A 27,927-nucleotide genomic window follows, 5' to 3' on the forward strand; every position below is an offset into this window, starting at 1 on the left:
CCTGGGGAAAATTGATGTACAGAGAGATCTGTGTGTTTAGGTCCATTATTCCCTGAAGGTGGCAACACAGGTCAGTAGAGTGGTCAAGAAGGCATACAGCATTGCTTTCCTTCATCGGACGGGGTGTTGAGTACAAGAGTTGGCAGGTCACGTTACAGTTGTATAGGGCTTTGGTTTGGCCACATTTGGAATACTGCGTACAGTTCTGGTTGCCACATTACCACAAGGATGTGGATGCTTTGGAGACGGTGCAGAGGAGGTTCACCAGGATGTTGCCTGGTATGGAGGGTGCTAGCTATGAGGAGAGGTTGAGTAGATTAGGATTATTTTCATTAGAAAGACAGAGGTTCAGGGGGGACCAGACTGAGGTCTGCAAAATCACGAGCGGTATAGACAGGGGGGATAGCAAGAAGCTTTTCCCCAGAGTGGGGGACTCGATTACTAGGGGTCATGAGTTCAAAGTGAGAGGGGAATGGTTTAGAGCAGATATGTGTGGAAAGTTCTTTAAACGGAGGGTTGGGGGGGGGGGGCGGGTGCCTGGAACGCGCTGCCAGGGGAGGTGGTAGAGGCCGGTACAATAGCATCACTTAAGATGTAACTAGACAGATACATGAATGGGCAGGGAGCAGAGGGATACAGATCCTTAGGAAATAGGTGACAGGTTTAGATCGAGGATCTGGACCGGTACAGGTTTGGAGGGCCGAAGGGCCTGTTCCTGTGCTGTATTTTTAAGACCGTAAGACATAGGAGTGGAAGTGAGACCATACAGCCCATCAAGTCCACTCCGCCATTTAATCATGGCTGGGCATTTCAATGCCACTTACCCACACTCCTTGTGAGATTAAGAATTTATCAATCCCTGCCTTGAAGACACTTAACGTCTCGGCCTTCACTGCGCTCTGTGGCAATGAATTCCACAGGCCCACAATTCTCTGGCTGAAGAAATGTCTCCTCATTTCTATTCTAAATTAACCCCCTTCTAATTCTAAAGCTGTGCTCACGGGTCCTAGTATCCCCGTAGAACATAGAACAATACAGCACAGAACAGGCCCTTCGGCCCACGATGTTGTGCTGAACATCTATCCTAGATTAAGTACCCATCCATGTACCTATCCAATTGCCGCTTAAAGGTCACCAATGACTCTGACTCTGCCACTCACACAGGCAGCGCATTCCATGCCCCCACCACTCTCTGGGTAAAGAACCCACCCCTGACATCCCCCCCCCCCACCATACCTTCCACCCTTCACCTTAAATTTATGTCCCCTTGTAACACTCTGTTGTACCCGAGGAAAAGGTCTCTGACTGTCTACCCTATCTATTCTCCTGATCATCTTATAAACCTCTATCAAGTCACCCCTCATCCTTCGCCGTTCCAATGAGGAAAGGCCTAGAACTCTCAACCTATCCTCGTACGACCTATTCTCCATTCCAGGCAAGATCCTGGTAAATCTCCTCTGTACCCTCTCCAAAGCTTCCACATCTTTCCTAAAGTGAGGCGACCAAAACTGCACACAGTACTCCAAATGTGGCCTAACCAAGGTCCTATACATCACCTCACGACTCTTGAATTCAATCCCTCTGCTAATGAACGCTAATACACCATAGGCCTTCTTACAAGCTCTATCCACCTGAGTGGCAACTTTCAAAGATCTATGTACATAGACCCCAAGATCCCTCTGTTCCTCCACCTTACTAAGAACCCTACCGTTAACCCTTATTCCACATTCTTATTTGGCCTTCCAAAATGGACAACCTCACACTTGACAGCGTTGAACTCTATCTGCCACTCCTCAGCCCAGCTCTGCATCATATCTAAGTCCCTTTGCAGATGACAACAGCCCTCCTCACTATCCACAACTCCACCAATCTTCCTATCGTCTGCAAATTTACTGACCCCCCCCTTTGACTCCCCCTTCCAAGTCATTAATAAAAATTACAAACAGCAGAGGACCCAGAACTGATCCCTGCAGAACTCCACTTGTAACTGGGCTCCAGGCTGAATATTTACCATTTACCACCACTCTCTAACTTCGACCGGTTAGCCAGTTCTCTATCCAACTAGCCAAATTTCCCACTATCCCATGCCTCCTGACTTTCCGCATAAGCCTACCATGGGGAACCTTATCAAATGCCTTACTAAAATCCATGTACACTACATCCACTGCTATACCTTCATCCATTGCTTGGTCACCTCCTCAAAGAATTCAATAAGACTTGTAAGGCAAGACCTACCCCTCACAAATCTGTGCTGGCTGTCCCTAATCAAGCAGTGTCTTTCCAGATACTCATAAATCCTATCCCTCAGTGCCCTTTCCATTACTTTGCCCACCACCGAAGTAAGACTAACTGGCCTATAATTCCCAGGGTTATCCCTATTCCCTTTTTTGAACAGGGGCACAACATTCGCCATTCTCCAGTCCCCTGGTACCACTCCCATTGACAGTGAAGACGAAAAGATCATTGCCAACAGTTCTGCAATTTCCTCTCTTGCTTCCCATATAATCCTAGGATATATCCCGTCAGGCCCGGGGGACTTGTCTATCCTCAAGTTTTTCAAAATGCCCAACACATCTTCCTTCCTAACAAGTATCTCCTCTAACTTACCAGTCCGTTTCATACTCTCCTCTTCAACAATACGGTCCTTCTCATTTGTAAATACTGAAGAAAAGTACTCATTCAAGACCTCTCCTATATCTTCCGACTCTATACACAGTCTCCCACTACTGTCCTTGATCGGACCTACCCTCATTCTCGTCATTCTCATGTTTCTCACATACGCATAAAAGGCCTTGAGGTTATACATGATCCTACTCATCAAAGATTTTTCATGCCCTCTCTTAGCTCTCCTAATCCCTTTCTTCAGCTCCATCCTGGCTATCCTGTACCCCTGTAACTCTCTGTCTGAACCTTGTTTCCTCAACCTTATGTAAGCCTCCTTCTTCCTCCTTACAAGACATTCAACCTCCCTCGTCAACCAAGGTTCCCTCACACGACCATCTCTTTCCTGCCTGACAGGTACATACATATCAAGGGCACGTCGTATCTGTTCCTTGAAAAAGTTCCACATTTCAACGACATCCTTCCCTGACAGCCTATGCTCCCAATTTATGCTCCTCAGATCCTGTCTTGCAGCATCGTATTTACCCTTTCCCCAATTGTAAAATCTACCCTGTTGCACGCACCTATCTCTCTCCATAACCAAGGTGAAAGTCACAGAATTGTGGTCACCATCACCAAAATGCTCACCCACTAACAAGCCCATCACTTGTCCCGGTTCGTTACCAAGTACCAAATCCAATATGGCCTCCCTTCTGGTCGGACAATCTACATACTGAGTTAGAAAAGTTTCCTGGACACACTGCACAAACACCGCCCCGTCCAATCTACTTGATCTAAAGAGCTTCCAATCAATATTTGGGAAGTTGAAATCGCCCATGACTATTACCCATCTGATGGAAACAATTCCCCAGCATCCACCCTTTCTAGGCCAAGCATTACCTTGCAAGTTTCTATTAGATCTCCCCTCAACCTTTTAAACGCTAATGAATACAATCCCAGGATCTTCAGCCGTTCCTCGTATGTTAGACCTACCATTCCAGGGATCATCCGTGTGAATTTCCGCTGGACACGCTCCAGTGCCAGTATATCCTTCCTGAGGTGTGGGGACCAAAACTGGACACCGTACTCTAAATGGGGCCTAACCAGAGCTTTATAACGTCTCAGTAGCACATCGTTGCTTTTATATTCCAACCCATTTGAGATAAATGACAACATTACATTTTCTTTCTTAACCATGGACTCAACCTGCAAGCCAACCTTTAGAGAATCCTGGACTAGCACTCCGAGATCCCTTTGTACTTTTTGAATTTTCTCACCGTTTAGAAAATAGTCCATGCCTGTATTCTTTTTTCCAAAGTTCAAGACCTCACATTGAATTTCATCAGCCATTTCCTGGACCAGTCTCCTAAACTGTCTAAATCTTTTTGCAGCCTCCCCACCCCCTCAGTACCACCTGCCTGTCCACCTAACTTCATATCATTGGCGAACTTCGCCAGAATGCCCCCAGTCCCTTCATGGCCCCAACACTGAACCCTGCGGGACACCAGTTGTCACCAGCTGCCATTCCAGAAAAGAACCTTTTATCCCAACTCTCTGCCTTCTGTCAGACAGCCAATCCTCAATCCATGCCAGTAGCTTACCTCGAACACCATGGGCCCTCACCTTACTCAACAGCCTCCCATGAGGCACCTTATCAAAGGCCTTTTGGAAGTCTAAACAGATAACATCCACTGTATTTTCCTGGTCTAACCTACTTGTTACCTCTTCAAAGAATTCTAACAGGTTTGTCAGGCACGACCTCCCTTCCTTACTAAATCCATGCTGACTTGTTCTAATCTGACCCTGTACTTGCAAGAATTTAGAAATCTCATCCTTAACGATGGATTCTAGAATTTTAACTACCACCGAGGTTGGGCTAATCGGCCTATAGTTTTCCATCTTTTGTCTTGATCCTTTCTTGAACAAGGGGGTTACAACAGCGATTTTCCAATCATCTGGGACTTTCCCTGACTCCAGTGGTTTTTGAAAGATTACAACCAATGCTCCCGCTATTTCCTCAGCCACCTCCTTCAGAACTCTAGGATGTAGCCCATCGGGGCCAGGAGATTTGTCAATTTTTAGACCTTTTAGCTTTTCAAGCACTTTCTCTTTTGTAATGTCTACCATACTCAACTCTGCCCCTGACTCTCCTTAACTGTTGGGATATTACTCATGTCTTCCACTGTGAAGACTGACACAAAGTATTTATTCCGTTCTTCAGCTATTTCCTTATCACCCATCACTAGCCTTCCTTCATCAGTTTGGAGCGGCCCAATTTCTACTTTTGCCTGTCGTTTGTTTCTTATGTATTGAAAGAAACTTTTACTATCATTTCTAATATTACTGGCTAGCCTACCTTCATATTTGATCCTGTCCTTCCTTATTTTCATCTTTGTTATCCTCTGTTTGTTTTTGTAGTCTTCTCAATCTTCTGATTTCCCAGTGCTCTTGGCCACTTTATAGGCTCTCTCTTTTTCTATTATACATTTCCTGAATTCCTTTGTCAGCCATGACTGTCTAATTCTCCACCCCCACTTTCTTTCCTTTGGGATGAACCTCTGTACTGTGTCCCTAATTACACCCAGAAACCCCTGCCATTGTTGCTCTACTATCTTCCCCACGAGACTCCCCTTCCAGTCTATTTTCATCAGTTCCTCTCTCATGCCCTTATAATTACCTTTATTTAACTGTAACACCATTACATCCGATTTTGCCTTCTCTCTTTCAAACTGCAGACTGAACTCTACCATATTATGATCGCTGTCTCCTAAGTGTTCCCTTACTTTAAGATCTTGTATAAAGTCTGGCTCATTACAAAGCACTAAGTCCAGAATAGCCCGGTCCCTTGTGGGCTCCATCACGCGATGTTCCAAAAAGCCCCCCTTTCAGCATTGCATGAACTCCCTTTCTTTGGATCCATTTTCTTTGTCTTTAAATCCCTGGGACCTGATCAGGCGAATCCAAAACTTTGTTGGATGCTAGGGCCCCTTGCTGAGATATTTAGATCAGAAATGGTTGAGGTGCCAGAAGATTGGATGTTGGTTAATGTGGTGCCATTATTTTAGAAAGATTGTAAGGAAAAGCTAGGGAACTGTAGATTGGTGAGCCTAATGTCAGTGGTGGAGGAGTAAGTTTTTGGAGAAGATTCTGAGGGCCAGGATTTACATGCATTTGGAAAGGCAAGGAGTGGTTAGGGATAGTCAGCATAGCCTTGTGCATGGGAAATAGTGTCTCACTAATTTGATTGAGTTTTTTTGAAGTAATGAAGAGGATTAATGAAGGTAGAGTTGTAGACGTTCTCCATACAGACTTCATCAAAGTGTTTGACAAGGTTCTACATGGTAGACTGGTTAATAAGATAGCCAATTGGCTACAAAATTGCTTTGAAATTAGGAGACAGAGGGTAATGGTGGAGGGTTGCTTTTCAGACTGGAGGCCTGTAACCAGCCGTGTGTGACAAGGATTGGTGCTGGTTCACTGCTTTTAGACATTTATATAAATGATTTTGATGAAAATATAGGAGGTGTGGTTAGTAAGTTTGCAGATGACACCAAAATAGCTGGTAAAGTGGACAGTGAAGAGGGTGATCTCTGAGTGCAATGGGACCTTGATCAGATGGACGAATGGGCTGAGGAGTGGGAGATGGAATTTAATTTAGATAAATGTGAAGAATTGCATATTGGAAGAGTAAATCAGGGCAGAACTTAAACACTTAATGGTAAGGTCCTGGGGAGTATTGCCAATCAAAGAGACCTTGGTATGCAGGTGCATAGTTCCCTGAAAGTAGAGTTGCAGGTAGATAGGATAGTGAAGAAGGCATTTGGCACATTTGTCTTCATTGGCCAGAACACTGAGCATAGAAATTGGGATGTCATCATAGAACATTGATGGGGTCACTTTTAGAAGACAGTTCTGATCTTCCTTCCACAGGAAAAATGCTAAACTTCAGGGTTCAGGGAAGATTTACAAGAATATTGCCCGGGTTGGAGGGTTTGAGCTACAGGGAGAGGCTGAACAGGCTGGGCTGTTTTTCCTGGAGCATCGGAGGCTGAAGGGTGACCTTATAGAAGTTTACAAAATCATGAGGGGCATGGATAGAGTCGATAGCCAAGGTCGTCTTCCTAGGATGGGGAAGTCCAAAACTCGAGGGCATAGTTTAAGGTGAGAGGGGAAAGATTTAGAAAGGGACCTGAGGGGCAAAGTTTTCATGCAGAGGATGGTGTGTGTATGGACTGAGCTGTCAGACGAGGTGGTGGAGGCTGGTACAATTGCAACATTTAAAAGGCATCAGGTTGGGTATATGAATAGGAAGGGTTTGGAGGGACATAAGCCAAGTGTTGGCAAATGGGACTACGTCAGATTGGGATGGCTGGTCAGGCCGAAGGGTCTGTTTTTGTGCTCTATGACTCTGAGACACAATCACTTCTCTCAAAGGTTTGTACGTCAGTGGAATTCACTAACACAGAGTGCAGTAGACAGCCAGTTTTAAAATTAGTAATATTTAGAAGGGTTATGGGAATGATTATGCACACAGGAAAGTGGAGTTGAGGCTCAGATGAGATCAGCTATGATCATATGAAATGGTGGAGCAGGCTTGAGGGGGCTGAATTGCCTCCTCATGCTCCTAGTTCTTATATTGTGATCATATCGTACACGGGGCTTCTGGAATCACTCATTCTCACTCTTTCTGGACAGTTCATGGACAGTGAGGAGGAGCTTGACCTTCGAGCAGATACTGATGAAGAGTTCAACACTTGTCGAATGCCCATTACCAGCGGGTCCAGGGCCCCATACTTCCATGGTTACCTCTACATGAAAGGTGAGCTACTCTCTGGATCACAATACTGGGGAGCAGAGAGTCTGAGGGTAGGAGGCTGAGAGGTGATCATCTGGAGGCTTATGTAATAATGGGGGGTATAGATAGGGTTAATGGCAGGTGTCTTTTCCCCAGGGTGGGAATTTCAAGACTGGGGAGCATATTTTTAAGATGAGAGGAGAAAGATATAAAAAATACATGAAAGGTAAGTTTTTTTACTGTGTGGTTCATGTGTGGAATAAACCTCCCGAGGAAGTGGTGGTTGTGGGCACAGTTACAACATTTAATAGACATTCAGATAAACACATGAATAAGAAATGTTCGGAGGGATATGGGCCAAGTACAGCCAGTGGGGGGTGGGGGGGGGAAGGGGGTGACGGGGCGGGGGGAGGCTAGTTTAGTTTGGGATTATGGTTGGCAAGGACTGGTTGGACCGAAGGGTCTGTTTCCATGCTGTGTGGCTCAGTCTTGCTGGCACTGGGGGTATGCTCCATTAGTGGGGTGACAAGCCTGGTCCCAGAGGACAATAACAGGTCAGCCCAGTCCCACAGGGACCAGTGTTGTAGGTAGGGCCTTGCCCCACACAGCTCCCGCTGCTTGGGGTGGAAGGGTGGAGTGGGGAAGGCCGAGTCTCTCAAGACTCCAGGGCGGGTAGGGAGCACTCAGTCTCACACAGCCCCGCTGGTGGGGTTGGTAGGGCCCAGTCTCACAGGGTATTGGGGGGGGGTTGTTGGGGATTATCCTTTGCTGTTTCCCATTGTCCTTGTCTGACCAGTGCTGTTTGACTTATTCAGGAGGCCTGATGATCCCGTGGAAACGACGCTGGTGTGTGCTGAAGGATGAGACCTTCATGTGGTTTCGTGCCAAGCAGGAGGCCCTTAAGTCAGGCTGGCTGTACAAGAAAGGTGGTGGAATGTCCACACTGTCCCGCAGGAACTGGAAACGCCGCTGGTTTGTGCTGCGAGAAACCCGACTCATGTATTTTGAGAATGATAGTGAAGAGAAGCTGAAAGGGACGATCGATATCCGAGGGGCAAGGTGAGGCAGAGCCGCCTCCACCTATTCAGTCAGCTGTTACCCCTCCCCCAACCCCAACCCCATCCCTCCCATCCCCACCCCCACACCCCCAAACACTGATTGTAATCAAGGGTCAATTTTCATAAAATAACACAGGATCTGGCCACAGTGGACTGGGAGTAGCTAGTTGTAGAAACATCCACGTCAGAGCAGTGGGAGACACTCAAAAGGATAATCAGCAGTGTAGGGTCAACATGATCAGATAAAGGTGAGGTCTGGGACCAACAAGTACAGAGAATGCTGGTTATCAAGGAATGTACAAGATTGGGTAGGAAATAAAAGTGAGGCTTATGTTAGATACTGAGACTCGAAACAGCAGGTGCCTTTGAGGAATATCCAAAATACAGAGGGGTATGATAAAGCAAAATTAGGATAGAATTGTAGAATAAAAACATAGAGCAAACAGCAGATATGAAAGAACCCTGGCGGATAACGTTAAGGAAATTCCAAAGGCATTATATAAGTATAAGGATAAAATTCACACAGCACCAGGTTATAGTCCAACAGGTTTATTTGGAAGCACTAGCTTTCGGAGCATTGCTCACAACCACCTGATGAAGGAGCAGCGCTCTGATAGCTGGTGCTTCCAAACAAACCTGTTGGACTATAAGCTGGGGTTGTGTGATTTTTAACTTTGTCCACCCAAGTCAGTGGGCGGCACGGTGGCACAGTGGTTAGCACTGCTGCCTCACAGCGCCAGAGACCTGGGTTCAATTCCCGCCTCAGGCGACTGACTGTGTGGAGTTTGCACGTTCTCCCTGTGTCTGCGTGGGTTTCCTCCGGGTGCTCCAGTTTCCTCCCAAAGTCCAAAGATGTGCGGGTCAGGTGAATTGGCCATGCTAAATTGCCCGTAGTGTTAGGTAAGGGGTAAATGTAGGGGTATGGGTGGGTTGCGCTTTGGCGAGGCAGTGTGGACTCGTTGGGCTGAAGGGCCTGTTTCCACACTGTAAGTAATCTAATCTAAGTCCAACACCGGCATCTCTGAATTATAAGTATAAGAGATGTGAGAATAACTAGGGAAAGAGTAGGGTCTGTTAGGGATCAAAGTGGCAATCCCTGTGTGCAGCTAGAAGATACAGCTACACATCTAGATTCCCATGCCAGAGGATAATGCAAATCTCCAAATCAGAGCTGGGATTATGATCTCCGTGAACACAGGCATTGAGAAGGAGAGGGTATCAGGCCCGCATGAGATGTATCCCGAGGTACTGTGGGAAATAGGGGATGAGATTGCAGGAGCCCTGAAATAATTTTGAATTCCTCTTTGGCCACAGGATGGGTGCAGAGGACTGGAGGACAGACATTGTTGTACCATTATTCAAGATGTGTAGGAGGGATAAACCAGGAAATACAGGCCACTGAGTCTGATATCTGTAGTGTGAAAATTCATAGGGCCAGAATTAATTTCCACTTGGAGAGGCCAGGACTCATCAAGGATAGTCAGCAGAGATCATGTCTGACAGGATTGATTGAATTTTTTGATGAGTTACTAAATGTGTAGATGAGGGCTTTGCAACAGGTGTAGTCTACATGGACTTCAGTCAAGATTTTGTTCAGGTCCCTCATGGAAGACTCAAAGAGGTTAAGAGCACATGGGATCCAGAGCATTTTAGCAATTTAAATCCGAAATTGGCTTAGTGACAGGAAGTAGATGATCGAAGGCTATTTTTGTGACTGGAAGCATTTGTGACTGAATGCTTCCACATTCTTCCCGAAATATGGTGACCAGAACTGTACACAATATTCCAAGTGTGGCCGCACCAGCGTTTTGTATAGTTGCAGCATGACGTCACAGCTCCGGAACTCAATCCCTCTCCCAATGAAACCTAACACCGTATGCCTTCTTAACAGCACTATCAACCTGGGTGGCAACTTTCAGGGATCTATGTACATGGACACCAAGATCCCTCTGCACATCCACACTACCGAGAGTCTTTCCATTGACCTCTGCCTTCCTGTTATTCTCCCCAAAGTGCATCACCTCACATTTAGCTGCATTGAACTCCATTTGCAACCTCTCAGCCCAATTCTGCAGTTTATCGAAGTCCCCCTACAACCTGTAACATTCTTCCAAACTGTCCACTACTCCACCGACTTTAGTGTCATCTGCAAACTTACTAACCCATCCACCTATGCCTGCATCCAAGACATTTATAAAAATGACAAACAGCAATGTTCCCAAAACAGATCCTTATGGCACACCACTAATAACTGAACTCCAGGCTGAATATTTTCCATCAACCACCTTCTTACAGAAAGCCAGTTTCTAATCCAAACTGCTAAATTACCTTCAACCCCATGCCTCTACATTTTCTTCAACAGCCTACTATGTGGGACCTTATCAATTTACTTAAATTTGTGTATACCACGTCAACTGCCCTGCGCTCATCCATAGCTTGGTCGCCTTCTCAAAAACTCAGTGAGGTTTCTGAGACACGACCTGGGTGGTATGTGCATAGAATGAGCTGCCAGAGGATATGGTGGATGCTGGTACAATTGCAACATTTAAGAGGCATTTGGATGGGTATATGAATAGGAAGGGTTTGGAGGGATATAGGCCGGATGCTGGCAGGTGGGACTACATTGGGTTGGGATATCTGATCAGCATGGATGGGTTGGACCGAAGGGTCTGTTTCCACGCTGTACATCTCTATGACTCTATGACTCCAACCTCTCAGCTCTCTGGATGTATCTGCCATGGATCAGCCATCTCCCTCGTTTGATCATGCACTCCTCTTTTCTGTGTTGATTGTCTTCCCTCTATTATATATCTTCTCAAAGTTGATGATCTATTATCATGTTGTTTCGCTGTCTCTGCAGAGAAATTGTGGACAATGGAGAGAAGGAAAATGCTCTAGATGTGGTGACAGATGAGAGGATCTATCACATCGTCGCTGAGTCTCCTCAGGATGCCAGGTATCCTTCTTTCCTTTTGTTGCTCAGGAAAGTGAGGAGGTGCAGATCAAAGGTACAATTCTCCAAGGGGTTCAGGACAGAGAAACCTGGTGGGGCTGTGTCGATGGGATGTGGGTGACTGGCTGGGACAGCATTTATTGCCCATCTACAACTGCTTTGTCAAAGGTTATTGTGAGCTGCCTTCTTGAGCTGTCATGACTTTGATGTGGAGGTGCTGCTGTTGGACTGGGGTGGACAAGGTCAGAAGTCACACAAACCTGTTATAGTCCAAGAGGTTTATTTCAAATCACAAGCTTTCTGAGTGCTCCTCCTTCGTTGTACAATAGTTCCAACACAGCAGGAGGCCATTCAGCCTATCAATGTACTCACTGAGGACCACTCTGTGCTGGCCTGCTCTCCAGCATCTAGTTACATATTTCCTTGTGGTTGAACTATTGTCAGGAGCTGGCCTGTAACCTGACAGCCATGTCCCTATTCCCAATCGCGTGTACATTAATCAGCAACAACTTTTATTCATAAACCTTCATGAACATAGTGAAAAAACAGACAACGCCTCAGAGGAACAAGCGAAACATTCCAACGTGTCACAAGAAAGGAGGGATTAGGAGTTAGATCAGGTGACCAAACATTTACTCAGAAGAGTACATTTTAAAGGTAAAGTGATATTGAGAGGTGGAGAGGGCTTGCCCCCTGACCTCAGGGCCTAGCCAGCTAAAGACCCAGCCTCCAGTGGTGGAGTGTTATGACTGTAATGGGAGAAATATGCTGAGAGCTAACCCCCATACTGTCACCTTTGGTGTTAATGTGTTGATTCAATCCCCAAAATGGCTAATTGTTGCTGTTCCGTCAAGTGAGTCTTGAGGAGAAAATTGGCTGATGGTGAGTGTTAATGTGCAGAGGAGATAGATGGGTGGAGGAGATGTGGAAAGTGGGGCAGGGATGAGAGAGGAGAAGGTGCATTGGGGGACACGGTGATGATGAGATGCTGTTCACTGGTGTGTTTTATCTGGACAGTGATTGGTTCAATGTACTGAGTGGCGTTCATAGTGCAACACAGCAGCAGCTGCGAGAGATGCGCGATGAACAGGCAAATCCAAAGAACGCAGTGGTAAGTGTCAGTTTACTGTACCTCAAACTCACGATACCACACAGAATGAAGCCATCAGAGATGGCGAATTCTTTTATATGGAGAAAGGCCCCATGAGAGGGAGTTTTACTTTATATCAAACCCTGTACTGTTCCAGGAAATGTTTGATGGTGCAATGTTGAGGGGGCTTTACTTTCAGTTTAAAAGATTTGAGAAAGCTTTACGCTGTGTCTAACCCCATAGTGTCCCTGTCCTCTCAGTTACAGCTAGTGTTACTCGGGAGAGTTTAAATTGATGTGGCAGGGGGTGGGAATCAGAGCAGTAGGTCAGCAGGTGAGATTACCGAGGAAGGTAAGGTCAGACTAAGAGGAGGAACAGTCAGGGGAAGGTTACTGAACGTGTGGGACTGGTGGTCTGAGGTGTATTTGTTTTAATGTGAGGAGTATGATAGGTAAGGCAGATGAACTTAGCATTTGGAGTAACATATGAGAAAGTGAGGACTGCAGATGCTGGAGACCAGAGTCGAGAGTGTGGTGCTGGAAAAGCACAGTAGGTCAGGCAGCATCTGAGGAGCAGGAGAATCGACGTTTCGGGCATAAGATTCCTGATGAAGGGCTTATGCCCAAAATGCTGATTCTCCTGCTCCTTGGATGCTGCCTGATCTGCTGCGCTTTTCCAACAACATACTCGTGACTGTAGCTATGACAGAGACTAGGTTGAGAGACGGGCAAGTCTGGCAGTTTAACATTCTAGGACTTAGATGTTTCGGACGAGATAGAGGGGCATGTAAAAGAGGTGGGGGAGTTGCGTGACTGATCAAGGAGAATGTCAAAGCTGTACTAAGGGAGGATACCTCGGAGGGCTCATCCAGCGAGGCATTATGGGTACAGCTCAGGATTGGAAAGGTGGAATCACTTTGATGGCATTGTACTACAGTTCTCCCAACAGCCAGCAGGTGATAGAGGAACAGCTAAGTGGACAGAATATGGAAAAATATGAAAACAACAGGGTTGTTGTGGTGGGTAATTTTAACTTCTCCTAAATTACCTGGGGTTCCTTTTGTACCAGGGGCTTGGATGGGAGAGAATTTGTTAGGTATGTCCAGGATTGTATTCTGATACAATATGTAAATAATCCAACTAAGGAAGAGGCCGCACGAGACCTGGTACTGGGCAGTTGGCCTGGCCAGATGATTGAAGTTTCAGTGGGGGAGTACTTGGGGAAGAGTGACCATAAGTCCCCAAGTTCTCAGTTACTTCTGGATGAGGACAAAGGTAGACCTCAGGTAAAAGTACTAAGCTGGGGAAAGGCTAATTATAATATATATACAATATATGATAGTAATTGAGAAATGTAGATTGGGAGCAGCTGTTTATGGGTAACTTCACATCTGACAAGTGGGAATCTTGTAAAGGCCAGTTTACATAAAGTTGAGGAGCAGCATGTTCCTGTGAAAGTGAAGGGAAAGGATGGCAAGATTTGGGAACCTTGGATAAGAAGAGAAATTGTGAGCGTTGTCAGAAAGAAAAAGGAGGAATACATAAGATTTAGGAAACTGACGACAGGCAGAGCCCTTGAGAAATGTAAAGAAAGCAGGAAAGAAAGTAAACAAGGGGCTTTGGAATGACCTTGGCCCTTGGATTAAGGAAAACCCCAAGGTTTTTATACATATACAAGGAGCAAGATGGTAGCCAGGAAAAGAGTAGGTCAAATCAAGAACAAAGGAGGGAATTTATGTGTGGATCCGGAGGAAGTGGGTGAGGTCCTTAACAAACACTTTGCAAAGGAGAGGGACCTGATGGCTAGTCTAATGAGTGGCATGTTCATACTCTAGGGCATCATAAAAAGGGGAGAGGTGTTGGGTGTTTTGAAAAGTATTAAGATAGACAGGTCCCCAGGACCTGATGGGATCTATCCAAAAAGTTGAAGGAGGAAATTCCTGAGGTCTTGTAGGAAATCTCTGCATCTGCTTTTGCCATAGGCAAGGTCCCAGAAAACTGGAGAAGAGCCAAAGAGGTTCTGTTTTTTAAGAAAGGCAACAGGGGTAATCAGAAAATTTACAGGTCAGTGAGCCTTATATCAGTAGTGGGGAAATTATTGGAGAAGATTCTTAGGGACAGGACCTATTTACATTTGGAAAAATATGGATTTATTAGCATTAGGCAGCGTGGCTTTGTGTCAGAGAAGTTGTGTCTCACAAACTGAATTGAGTTTTTAGAGGAGTTACGAGGATCATTGATGAGGACAGGGTGGTGGATATTGTCTAGTAGACCTTGACAAGGCCCCTAAAGGCAGGCTGGTACAAAAGGTGAAGTCACATGGAATGTGTGGTGAGCTGGTGAAATTAATACAGAACTGGCTTAGTCATAGAAGACAGAGAGGAGGAGTGGAAGGATGGAAAGGTGTTTTTCTGACTGAAGATCTGTCGCCAGTGGTGTTCTACAGGGATCAGAGTTGTTTGTAGGATATATGAATGATTTGGAGAGGAATGTAAATGACATGATTAGTAAGCTTGTGGATGGCACAAAGATTGGAAGAGCTGCAGGTAGTGTGGAGCATTGTCAGAGGATACAGCAGAATAAGGATAGGCTGGAGACTTGGGCAGAGAAATTACAGATGAAATTAATCTGGATAAATGTGAGCTGATACATTTTGGAAGATCTAATGCAGGAGGAGAGTATACCGTTACAATAAACAGACTGAGGGATCTAGGCATAGAGATGCACAGTTCCCTGAAAGTAGTTACTCAAGTAGATAGGCAATCAAGAAGGTGTATTGCATGTTTGTTTTCATTGGCCAGGGCACAGAGTATAAAAATTGGCAAGTCACGGTGCAGCTGTACAGAACTTTAGTTAGGCCACATTTGGAATATTGTGTACAGTTCTGGTCACCACACTACCAGAGGGATGTGGAGGCTTTGCAGAGGATACAGAAACGGTTTACCAGGATGTTTTCCTGGTTTGGAGGGTATTAGCTATGAGAAGAGATTGGACATATTTGGTTCGTTTACACTTGAACATCAGAGGCTGAGGGGGAACCTGAACGAGGTTTACAAACTGATGAGAGGCCTGGATAGAATGGAGAGTCACAGGTCTTTTTCCCAGGGTAGAAATGTCAAATACTCTGGGACATAGGTTTAAAGTTAAAGGGGATAGGTCTAAAGCAGATGTGAGAGGCAGGATTTTTACACAGAGGGCGGTGAGTGTCTGGAACGTGCTGCCAGAGGAAGGGGTGGAGGTGGATACAGCAGCAATGTTTAAGAGGCATCTTGATAGAGACATGAATAGGCGGGAAATAGAGGGATACGGACGGTGCAGAGGCAAAAGGGTTTTAGTTTAGAAAGACATCTTGTGTCAGCACAGACTTGTTGGGCCAAAGGGTCTGTTTCTGTGCTGTACTGTTCTTTGTTCTATAAGAATATTGATCATAGAACATAGAAAGTACAGCACAGAACGGGTCCTTAGGCCCACAATGTTGTGTCTAGGATTATTCCAAATCTAAAATAAAGTAACCTAACCTACACACCCCTCAATTCACTGCTGTCCATGTGCATGTCCAGCAGTCACTTAAATGTCCCTAATGACTCTGCTTCCACCACCACCGCTGGCAATGCATTCCATACATTCACAACTATCTGCGTAAAGAACCTACCTCTGACGTCTCCTCTATACATTCCTCCTAATATCATAAAACTGTGACCCCTCATACCCGTCAATCCTGTTCTGGGGATAAGTCTCTGGCTATTGACTCTATCCATGCCTCTCATTACCTTGTATACCTTGACCAGGTCTCCTCTCTCCCTCCTTTTCTCCAGAGAGAAAAGTCCGAGCTTAGTCAACCTCTCTTCGTAGGCAAGCCCTCCAGTCCAGGCAGCATCCTGGTAAACCTTCTTTGCATCCACTGCAAAGCCTCTGTACCTCTCCTGTAATAGGGCAACCAGAACTGGACACAATATTCCAAGTGTGGTCTCACCAGGGACTTGCAGAGCTGCAGCAAAACCTCGCGGCTCTTAAACTTGATCCCCCTGTTAATGAAAGCCAAAACACCATATGCTTTCTCAATAACCCTATCCATTTGGATGGCAACTTTGAGGGATCCATGTACTTGAACACCAAGATTCCTCTGTTCCTCCACACTGCCAAGAATCCTGTCTTTAATCCTATATTCAGCATTCATGTTTGACCTTCCAAAACGCATCACTTCGCATTTATCCAGGTTGAACTCCATCTGCCATTTCTCAGCCCAGCTCTGCATCCTGTCTATGTCGTGCTGTAGCCTGCAATAGCCCTCGATACTATCGATGACACCTCCAACCTTTGTGTCATCTGCAAATTTACTAACCCACCCCTCAACCTCCTGATCCAAATCATTTATAAAAACTACAAAGAGCAGAGACCCAAGAACAGAGCCCTGTGGGACCCCACTCAGCACTGTCCTCCAGGCAGAATACTTTCCATCTACATCCACTCTCTGCCTTCAGTGAGCCAGCCAATTCTGAATCCAGATAGCCAAATCTCCTTGTATCCCATACTTCCTGACTTTATGAATGAGCCGACCATGGGAAACCCTATCAAATGCCTTGCTGAGGTCCATATAGACAATAGACAATAGGTGCAGGAGTACGCCATTCAGCCCTTCAAGCCTGCACCACCATTCAGTATGATCATGGCTAATCATCCTTAACGAGTATCCTGTTCCTTCCATAACCATTGATTCCACTATCCTTGAGAGCTCTATCCAACTCTGTCTTAAATGAATCCAGAGACTGGGCCTCCACTGCCCTCTGGGGCAGAGCATTCCACACAGCCACCACTCTCTGGTTGAAGAAGTTTCTCCTCATCTCTGTCCTAAATAGTCTACCCCGTATTTTTAAGCTGTGTCCTTTGGTTTGGCACTCATCCATCAGCGGAAACATGTTTCCTGCCTCCAGAGTGTCCAATCCTTTAATAATCTTATATGTCTCAATCAGATCCCCTCTCAGTCTTCTAAACTCAAGGGTGTATACAAGCCCAGTCGCTCCAGTCTTTCAGCGTACGATAGTCCCGCCATTCCAGGAATTGACCTCGTGAACCTACGCTGCACTCCCTCAATAGCCAGAATATCTTTCCTCAAATTTGGAGACCAGAACTGCACACAGTACTCCAAGTGTGGTCTCACCAGGGCCCTGTACAGCTGCAGAAGAACCTCTTTGTTTCTATACTCAATCCCTCTTGTTATGAAGGCCAGCATGCTATTAGCCTTCTTCACTACCTGCTGTACCTGCATCCTTACCTTCATTGACTGGTGTACAAGAACACCCAGATCTCTCTGTACTGCCCCTTTACCTAAATTGAGGTAGTAATCTGCCTTCCTGTTCTTGCCACCAAAGTGGATAAGCATACATTTATCCACATTAAACTGCATCTGCCATGCATCTGTCCACTCACCTAACCTGTCCAGGTCACCCTGTATTCTCCTAACATCCTCATCACATTTCACCCTGCCACCCAGCTTTGTAATATCAGCAAATTTGCTAATGTTATTACTAATACCATTCTATATCATTAATATATATTGTAAAAAGCTGCAGTCCCAGCACCAATCCCTGCGGTACCCCACTGGTCACTGCCTGCCATTCCGAAATGGACCCGTTTATCACTACTCTTTGTTTCCTATCAGCCAACCAGTTTTCAATCCGAGTTAGTACTTTGCCCCCTATACCATGTGCCCTAATTTTGCTCACTAACCTCCTATGTGGGACTTTATCAAAAGCTTTCTGAAAGTCCAGGTACACTACATCTACTGGATCTCCCTCGTCCATCTTCAGAGTTACATCCTCAAAAAATTCCAGAAGATTAGTCAAGCATGATTTCCCCTTCATACATCCATGCTGCCTCTGACCTATCTTGTTACTGCTATCCAGATGTATCATAATTTCATCATTTATAATAGACTCCAGCATCTTTCCCACCACTGAGGTCAGACTAACTGGTCTATAATTTCCTGCTTTGTCTCTCCCACCTTTCTTAAAAAAGTGGTACAACATTAGCCACCTTCCAATCCTCAGGAACTGATCCCAAATCTATCGAACTCTGGAAAATAATCACCAACGCGTCCACGATTTCCCGAGCCACCTCCTTCAGTACACTGGGATGTAGACCATCAGGCCCCGGAGACTTATCAACCTTGAGACCTAACAGTCTCTCCAACACCAATTCCTGGCAAATATAAATTCCCTTCAGTTCAGGCCCTTCAGCCACTGTTACCTCAGGGAGATTGCTTGTGTCTTCCCCAGTGAACACAGATCTGAAGTACCCATTTAATCTTCTGCCATTTCTTTGTTTCCCGTAATATATTCCCCTGTTTCTGTCTTCAAGGGCCCAATTTTAGTCCTAACCATTTTTTTGCCTTTTACATACCTAAAAAAGCTTTTCCTATCCTCCTTTATATTATTGGTCAGTTTACCTTCGTACCTCATTTTTCCTCTGCGTATTTCCTTCTTAGTAATCCTCTGTTGTTCTTTAAAAGCTTCCCAGTCCTCCGTTTTCCCACTTATCTTTGCTATGTTATACTTACTCTCTTTTAACTTTATATGTTCCTTAACTTCCCTCGTCAGCCACGACCACCCATGCCTCTTCCTGGGATCTTTCTTCCTTTTTGGAATGAACTGATCCTGCAACTTCTGCATTATACACAGAAATATCCGCCATTGTTCCTCCACGGTCATCCCTGCTAAGGTATTGCACCATTAAACTTTGGCCAGCTCCTCCCTCATAGCTCCATAGTTCCCTTTATTCAACAGAAATATTGTCACTTCTGACTGTACCCTCTCCCTCTCAAATTGCAGATTGAAGCTTATTGTATTATGGTCACTACTTCCCAATGGCTCCTTCACTTTGAGGTCTCTGACCAATTCTGGTTCGTTACACAATACCAGATCCAGAATTGCCTTCTCCCTGGTCGGCTCCAGCACCAGCTGGTCGAAGAATCCATCTCGGAGGCACTCCACAAAGTCTCTTTCTGGAGGTCCAATACCATCCTGATTCTCCCAGTCTACCTGCATGTTGTAATCTCCCATAACAACTGTAGTAACATCTTTGCGACAGGCCAATTTCAGCTCCTGATTCATCTTACATCCAACATCCAGACTACTGTTTGGGGGCCTGTAGATAACTCCCAAGAGGGTCTTTTTACCCTTAGTATTTCGCAACTCTATCCACACTGACTCTACATCCCCTGATTCTAGGTCCTCCCGCGCAAGGGACTGAATATCATCCCTTACCAACAAGGCCACCCCACCCCCTCTGCCCGTCAGACTGTCCTTACGATAGCACGTGTAGCCTTGAATATTCATTTCCCAGACCCTGTCCACTTGAAGCCACGTCTCAGTTATCCCCTCACTATCGTATCTGCCAATTTCCAAAAGAGCCTCAAGCTCATCCATCTTATTTCTAATGCTTCGTGCATTCACATATAGTATTTTTAATTTGTTACTGCTCTCACCCTTCCCATCAACTCCTATTTCACTCAACCTTACAGCATGATCCCTTTGAGTTTTCTGCCTCATTGAAGTCTTTCTTGATTCTCCTTGTCCTAACTTTCCCTTCAATTTCCTTTTTATACATTCAGTTTGTCCCCTCCGCCCCGCTACTTAGTTTAAATGTAGCTGTGTTGCAGTAGCAAACCTGCCTGCCAGAATGCTGATCCCTAACCTATTAAAGTGCAAACCGTCTCTCTTGTAGAATTTATGCTTACCACAAAACATACCCCAGTGATCCAAGAACTTAAATCCTTGCTTCCTGCACCAGTTCCCCAGCCACATATTCAAGTCCATTATCTCCCTGTTTCTGGCCACACCAGCCTGAGGAACTGGAAGCAAGCTGGAGATAACCACCCTGGATGTCCTGCTTTTCAGCCTTCTTCCTAGTTCTCCGAAATCCCACTGTAGTATGTTCCTCCTCCTCTTCCCGACATCATTTGTGCCGACATGTACCACCACCTCTGGCTCTTCACCTTTGTCCTTGAGGAATTCCTACACCACATCTACTGCTTGACCATTGTCGACCTGTCTTGTCACCTCCTCAAATAACTTAATAAGATTTGTGAGGCATGACCTGCCCCTCACAAAGCCATGCTGACTACCTTTAATCACGCCATGCTTTTGCAAATAGTCATAAATCCTATCCCTCAGACTTCTTTCCAAAACATTGCTGACCACAGATGTAAGACTGACTGGTCTGTAATTGCCAGGGATTTCCCTATTACCCTTCTTGAAAAGAGGAACAACATTCACTTCCCTCCAATCCTCTGGTACGACTCCTGTGGAGAGTGAGGAAGCAAATATCCTCGCCAGCGGCTTAGCAACCTCCTTTCTCGCTTCCCGGAACAGCCTCGGATAAATCTGGTCAGGCCCTGGGGACTTATCAATCTTAATGTTTGCCAAAATTTCCAGCACATCAACTTCATCAATCTTGATCTGGTCAAGACTGTATCCTAGCTCCTCTCAGTTTTCATTTATAACAGGGTCCCTTTCCTTGGTGAAAACCGAAGCAAAAAACTCATTTAGGGCTTCCCCTATCTGCTCAGACTCCACGCACAACTTCCCTACGTTATCCCTGACCAGCCATACCATCTCCCTGGCCATTCTCTTATTCCTCACATGAGTTAAATGCCTTTGGGTTCTCCCTAATCCTTCTTGCCAAGCCTTCTTCGTGCCCCCTCCTGGTTCTCCTCAGTCCATTTCTGAGCTCCTTTCTAGTAAGCCTGTAATCCTCTAAAGCTGTGCTAGACCCGTACTCCTCCACCTTACGTAATCTGCCTTCTTCCTTTTGACGAGAAGCTCCTCTGTTCTCATCATCCAAGGTTCCTTAATCTTTTCCCTTCTTACCTGTCTCAGAGGAACAAATTGGTGCATCACTCACAAAAGCTGCTCCTTAAAGAATTTCTAAATGTCTGCTGTGCTGTTTCTGTGGAACAATTGCTCCCAGTCTGTACTTCTTAACTCCTGTCTGATAACGTCATAATTTCCTTTTCCCCAATTAAATATCTTCCCTCGGTAACTGCTCCTTTCCCTCTCCCAAGGCTATGGTGTGTTCTCCTACCGTGAGATCTGACACCTGTCCTGGCTCGTTGCCAAGTACCAAATCCAAAATGGCCTCTCCCCTCGTCGGCCCGTCTACATACTGAGTAAGGAAACCCTCCTGAACACACCTGACAAAAACGGCTCCATCCAAACCACCTGCACTTAGGAGGTTCCGGTCGATATTGGGAAAGTTGAAATCATCCATAACAACAACCCTGCTACCTCTGCATTTTTCCAGAATCTGCCCGCCTATGAGATCTTCGATCTCTCTACTGCTATTAGGGGGTCTGTAGAAAACCCCCAATGCGGTGGCTGCTCCCTTGCTGTTCCTAACTCCCACCCATACTGACTCAGTAGATAAACCTTCCTCAACAACCTCCGTTTCTGTCGCTGTGATGCTGTCTCTGATTAGCAATGCTACACCCCCTCCTCTTTTCCCACCCTCCCTGTTCTTTTTAGATGTTCTAAGTCCTGGAATACCTCGCAACCATCCCTGTCCCTGTGAAACCCATGTCTCCGTTATAGCCACAACATCGTAGCCCCAAGTACGGATCCATGCTCTAAGTTCATCACTCTTATTTCTGACACTCCTTGCGTTAAAGCATGATTTGGAGATGCCGATGTTGGACTGGGGTGTACAAAGTTAAAAATCCCACAACACCAGGTTATAGTCCAACAGGTTTACTTGGGAGCACTAGCTTTCAGAACGCTGCTGTTGTCAACCACCTGATGAAGGAGCGGCGCTCCGAAAGCTAGGGATTCCAATTAGACCTGTTGGACTATACCCTGGTGTTGTAGGATTTGTAACTGCATTAAAGCAGACACACTTTAACCAATCCCTTTGTTTCACCATGTGAAAAACCTTCCCAATAGATTCACTACAACCTGAGGGAGGCAGAACAGGAAAGAAGGAAATATGGCTGTGGAAGTGAATCTCAGTAAATACCTTGTCTAACACTGAGAGAGAAAAGGAAAAGGGTCAGTTAGACTCAAAACGTCAGCTCTTTTCTCTCCTTACAGATGCTGCCAGACCTGCTGAGATTTTCCAGCATTTTCTCTCTTTGAGCACTACATCCTGTCACTGCCCCATCTACAACAGCCCCCCACCCCCGCCCCTCCCCCAACCCCCCCTACTCTTGGATGTGTAGCTCTGATTCCCACCCCCCTGCCAAACTAGTTTAAATCCTCCTGAACCACACGAGCAAGTCTCCCACCCGGGACATTTGTGCCCCTCCAGTTCAGGTACAACCCGTCCTTCATGTACAGGTCCCACCTTCCCCAGAAGGTATCCAATGGTCTAGGTATCTGAAGCCCTCCCTCCTGCACCAGCCTCGCAGTCGATAGAGCTTTACTCTGTATCTAACCCCATGCTGTCCCTATCCCTGGGAGGGTTTGATGGGGACAGTGTAGAGAGAGCTTTACTCTGTATCTAACCACATGCTGTCCCCGTCCTGGGAGGGTTTGATGGGGGACAGTGTAGAGGGAGCTTTACTCTGTATCAATTCCTGTGCTGTCCCTGTCCTGGGAGTGTTTGATGGGGGGACAGTGTAGAGTGAGCTTTACTTTGTATCTAACCCCACGCTGTCCCTGTCCCTGGGAGTGTTTGATGGGGGGCAGTGTAGAGGGAGCTATACTTTTAGTTTAAAGGAGTAGAGATAGCTTTACTCCGAGTCTAACCCTGTGTGTGTTAATTTGATTTGGGATTATTCTGAAAGGAGACACCTGTATAACATATGACGTTGCTTAGATTGTCTCTCATGTTTGCAGGATCCTGAGATGTGCAGCCAGAGACCTGAAAGCTGTAAATAGAGAATTCTGAGATTGGTGGATATAGGATTAGTGTGACTAAGTTTGCATGTGTGCCCATTGACAGTGATTAATCTGACTTTGCATTCTGTTTCTTTGGTGCAGGGCACTGTGGATGTTGGATTGATTGAGTCCGTGTGTGCCTCTGACAACCCTGACAGGTAATATCGAGTGGCTGAGGAACCAGAGACCATTTAGCCCCTTGGGCCGGGTATACAAACAAGGAGGAGGCCATTCAGCCTTTGGAGTCCATTACACAGGAACAGGAGAAGGCCTGTTGGCCCTGGAGGCTATTTTACAAGTTATCTCGATCAGGCTGATCTGTATCTTTACTCTATTTCCCTGCCTTTCTTCATAATCCAGTTACCCAGTAAGAATGCATTGACCTCCAGGGTTAACAGATGTCTGGAGTCAGATAGTTCCAGATTTCTCCTGCCTTGTGTGAAGAAGTGCTTCCTGTCACATCAGCCCCCAATGACCTGAACTCTGAGTGGAACTGCTGCTTCTCTCTTTCTCAATTTCCCTGGACACTGGAATGGAGCCAGCCAATGGGAAGTTAGCAAATATTGAAGAAAGCGAGAGAGAGAAAACCGAGAACTACAAACTAATTAAACCAAACATCAATCATAGGGAAAAGGCTAGAAAGTGATTTAGTAAAGTCCTAAATGCATTTAGAAAATCAAACATCCATCAGTCACCATGGTTCCGAGAAGAGAATGGAGTTTGACGTACTAACTATTTTTAAGAACATAATTTATAAGTGCAGAGATGGGCACAAGGAGACACATTGTAATTGAATCTGTAGTGCTGTCCTGTCCTGGGAGTGTTTGATGGGGGACAGTGTAGAGGGAGCTTTACTCTGTATCTAACCCCGTGCTGTCCCTGTCCCTGGGAGTGTTTGATGGGGGACAGTGTAGAGGGAGCTTTACTCTGTATCTAACCCCGTGCTGTCCCTGTCCTGGGAGTGTTTGATGGGGGGACAGTGTAGAGAGAGCCTTCCTCTGTATCTAACCCTGGGCTGCATTGGAATCTGTTTCCCAGTGAGAGCCATCTCCTCAGAACATGATGGGAATGTGGAGAAGGTGAATATTTACTTTCCAATCTGTTTTGTATTTTCAGACCAAATTCTTTTGTCATTATCTTGGCGACCCGTGTGATTCACTGTAACTCTGTCAGTCCGGAAGAAATGCATCACTGGATATCCCTGCTTCAGAAATCCAAGGGAGAGGCCATGAATCTGGGACAAGAATTCATTGTTCGTGGTAAATGTGGCTCAGGGAGTGGGACTGGAGGAGGGATGCTGGTTCTACACTGGTTGGGTGAGGGGTTGGTGCTGATGTGTGTATGTTTGTGGAGGCAGGCAGGTCTGGAATAGGGGTGGGGAGGAGGGAGGGGGTAGGCCAGGCCAATGTAGGACAGTTACCTGCTGACATTTGCTCAGTGTCCCAACCTTGGTGTCAGAGTTCCTGTTCCCTCTGAGTCATGTGGTCACAGATTCTCCTAGCTCCATGCAGACAGGACACAGATTGGCTCATTGCAAGATGTCAGTGTCACTACCAGCATTTAATGACCGTCTCTAATTACACTTGAACTGAGAAGCTTTTAGGCTATTTTGGAAGGGTAGTTAAAAATCAAACACATTTCTGTGTGTCTGGAGTCAGGTTTAGGTAAGGGTGTCAGGTTTACCTCCCGAAAGGACACCAGTTATTTTGGTTTTAAGGAATTTGGGTATTGCTTAGAAAAGGCACATTTTGTTAAAGCTGTATTCCTGATGAAGGGCTTTTGCCTGAAACGTCGATTTTACTGCTCTTCAGATGCTGCCTGAACTGCTGTATTTTTCCAGCACCAGGACGGGAATTGAACCCAGGTCCCTGGCGCTGATGTACATCACTGGATCAGGTGAATTGGCCATGCTAAATTGCCCGTAGTGTTAGGTAAGGGGTATATGTAGGGGTATGGGTGGGTTGCGCTTCAGCGGGTCGGTGTGGACTTGTTGGGCCGAAGGGTCGTTTCCACACTGTAAGTAATCTAATCACCACTAATCCAGAATTTTGTATTACACTTATCAGGGCAATTCAGAAAAATATTAATTTAAAGAGTAAAGCCAACATTTTAGAATATAGGAACAAGCCATTCAGGCCATTGACCATGTTCCACCATTTAACATTATCATGCCTTTTACCCACTGCACTCCACCATCATGATTTTGTGTTTGATTACTTACAGTGTGGAAACAGGCCCTTCGGCCCAACAAGTCCACACCGACCCTCTGAAGAGCACCCACCCAGACCCTTACCCTACATATACCCCTTCATCTAACACTACGGGCAATTTAGCATGGCCAATTCACCTAACCTGCCCGTTTTTGGATTGTGGGAGGAAACCGGAGCACCCGGAGGAAATCCACGCAGATATGGGGAAAATGTGCAAACTCCACACAGACAGTTGCCTGAGGCGGGAATTGAACCCAGGTCCCTGGCGCTGATGTACATCACTGGAAATCAGAAATTTCTCTGTCTTTACCTTAAACATACTCAAATACTGAGCTTCTATGGTAGAGAATTCTAAAGGTTCACAATTCTAAGTAAAATAAATTCACCTCATCTTGGCCCTATGGCTTCTCCTTTATTGTTAAATTGAGGTTACTGACTCTCCCAGTCAGAGCAAGCATCTCACCTGCATCTACGCTGTCTACACTGGGCCCAGTTTGCCCAAACTGGTGACAGGTCAGTCCTGCCTCCTAGGAACATGTTTGCTGAACCTATGGCAATACTATCTCTTGAGAGATAAGGAGACAGAACTGCACACACTACTCCAGGAGCAATCTAACCAAGCTCCTGTACAACTGAACCAAGACTTCACCACCTCTGTACTCAAATCCTCCAGTAATAAATGTTAACATTCCATTAGCTTTCCTAATAGCGTGTTACGCCTATAAGTTAGCTTTCAGTGCCTTGTGGATGTATGTACTGTATGAGTGGACAGTGCTGAGTTAGATTAGATAACTTTACAGTGTGGAAACAGGCCCTTCGGCCCAACAAGTCCACACCGACCCGCCAAAGCACAAACCACCCGTACCCCTACATTTACCCCTTACCTAATACTACGGACAATTTCCCATCTTTGGACTGTGGGAGGAAACCGGAGCAAACCCGCACAGACACAGGGAGAATGTGCAAACTCCACACAGTCAGTTGCCTGAGGCGGGAATTGAACCCGGGTCTCTGGCGCTGTGAGGCAGCAGTGCTAACCACTGTGCCACAGTGCAATTTCACTTTGATTGATATTGTTAAAATGAGAAGTGCTGCAGTTAATAATGATGGACAGTTCCCTGTCAGGCTTTGTTTAAATTTTAAATAAAGACATTTGATTCTGATTGGTCAAGGTAATCTGAGAACTAAAAAATGGATAGCTGTCACTGATTTTGTTAAGTTTAAACAGCCATGCGAATGTTATATTTGGTAATGCAAGAGACTAGGTGTGCACATCATGAAGAATACAACAGCACTTTATGGCAATTAACTATTATATACTAACTTTACATTTTTCAGACATACAAGTGTATGGGCGGCACGGTGGCACAGTGGTTAGCACTGCTGCCTCACAGCGCCTGTAGACCCGGGTTCAATTCCCGACTCAGGCGACTGACTGTGTGGAGTTTGCACGTTCTCCCCGTGTCTGCGTGGGTTTCCTCCGGGTGCTCCGGTTTCCTCCCACGGTCACAAAGATGTGCGGGTCAGGTGAATTGGCCGAGCTAAATTGCCCATAGTGTTAGGTAAGGGGTAAATGTAGGGGTAGGGGTATGGGTGGGTTGCGCTTCGGCGGGTCGGTGTGGACTTGTTGGGCCGAAGGGCCTGTTTCCACACTGTAAGTCTAATCTAAGTGTCTGGGGTAATATTAAGCTATTATATTCCATCAGGGGAGTCTGCTTCCAGAACATCAATATTGAACATTGAACATTACAGCGCAGTACAGCCCCTTTGGCCCTCGTTGTTGTGCTGACCAGAAGCCCATCAAACCTACACTATGCCATTTTCATCCATATGTTGATCCAATGACCATTTAAATGACCCAAAGCTGGCAAGTCTACTACTGTGCAGGCAGTGCGTTCCATACCCCTACTACCTCTGACATCTGTCCAATATCTATCACCCCTCAATTTAAAGCTATGTCCCCTCATGTTAGCCATCACCATCATAGGAGAAAGGCTCTCCCTTCCACTCTATCTAACACTGATTATCTTAGATGTCTCAATTAAGTCACCTCTCAACTTTCTTCTCTCTCAGTTCCCTCAGCCTTTCCTCGTAAGACCTTTTCTGCACACCAGGCAACATCCGAGTAAATCTCCTCTGCACCATTTCCAAAGCTTCCACATCCTTCCTCTAATGCGGTGACCAGAACTGCATGCAGTATTCCAAGTGCGGCTGCACCAGAGTTTTGTACAGCTGCAGCATGACCTCATGGTCCAAAACTCAATCATTCTACCAATAAAAGCTAACACACCATATGTCTTCTTAACAACCCTGTCAGTCTGGGTGGCAACTTTCAAGGATCAATGTACCT

At 45.8% G+C, this 27,927-nt stretch overlaps 1 protein-coding gene across 1 annotated transcript in view; it reads left to right on the forward strand.

Moving 5' to 3' along the window:
- LOC132817680 (unconventional myosin-X-like) overlaps nt 1-27,927 on the forward strand; it is a 241,470-nt gene that overhangs the window by 161,867 nt on the left and 51,676 nt on the right. The window contains exons 26-31 of the mRNA XM_060828179.1: nt 7,297-7,420; nt 8,212-8,455; nt 11,315-11,410; nt 12,425-12,518; nt 23,470-23,525; nt 24,484-24,626. Of these exons, the coding sequence (XP_060684162.1) occupies nt 7,297-7,420; nt 8,212-8,455; nt 11,315-11,410; nt 12,425-12,518; nt 23,470-23,525; nt 24,484-24,626 (757 nt within the window). The remainder of the gene's footprint in view (nt 1-7,296; nt 7,421-8,211; nt 8,456-11,314; nt 11,411-12,424; nt 12,519-23,469; nt 23,526-24,483; nt 24,627-27,927) is intronic.

Source organism: Hemiscyllium ocellatum, chromosome 7 (assembly GCF_020745735.1).
Source record: "Hemiscyllium ocellatum isolate sHemOce1 chromosome 7, sHemOce1.pat.X.cur, whole genome shotgun sequence".
NCBI classification, from domain to species: domain Eukaryota; kingdom Metazoa; phylum Chordata; class Chondrichthyes; order Orectolobiformes; family Hemiscylliidae; genus Hemiscyllium; species Hemiscyllium ocellatum.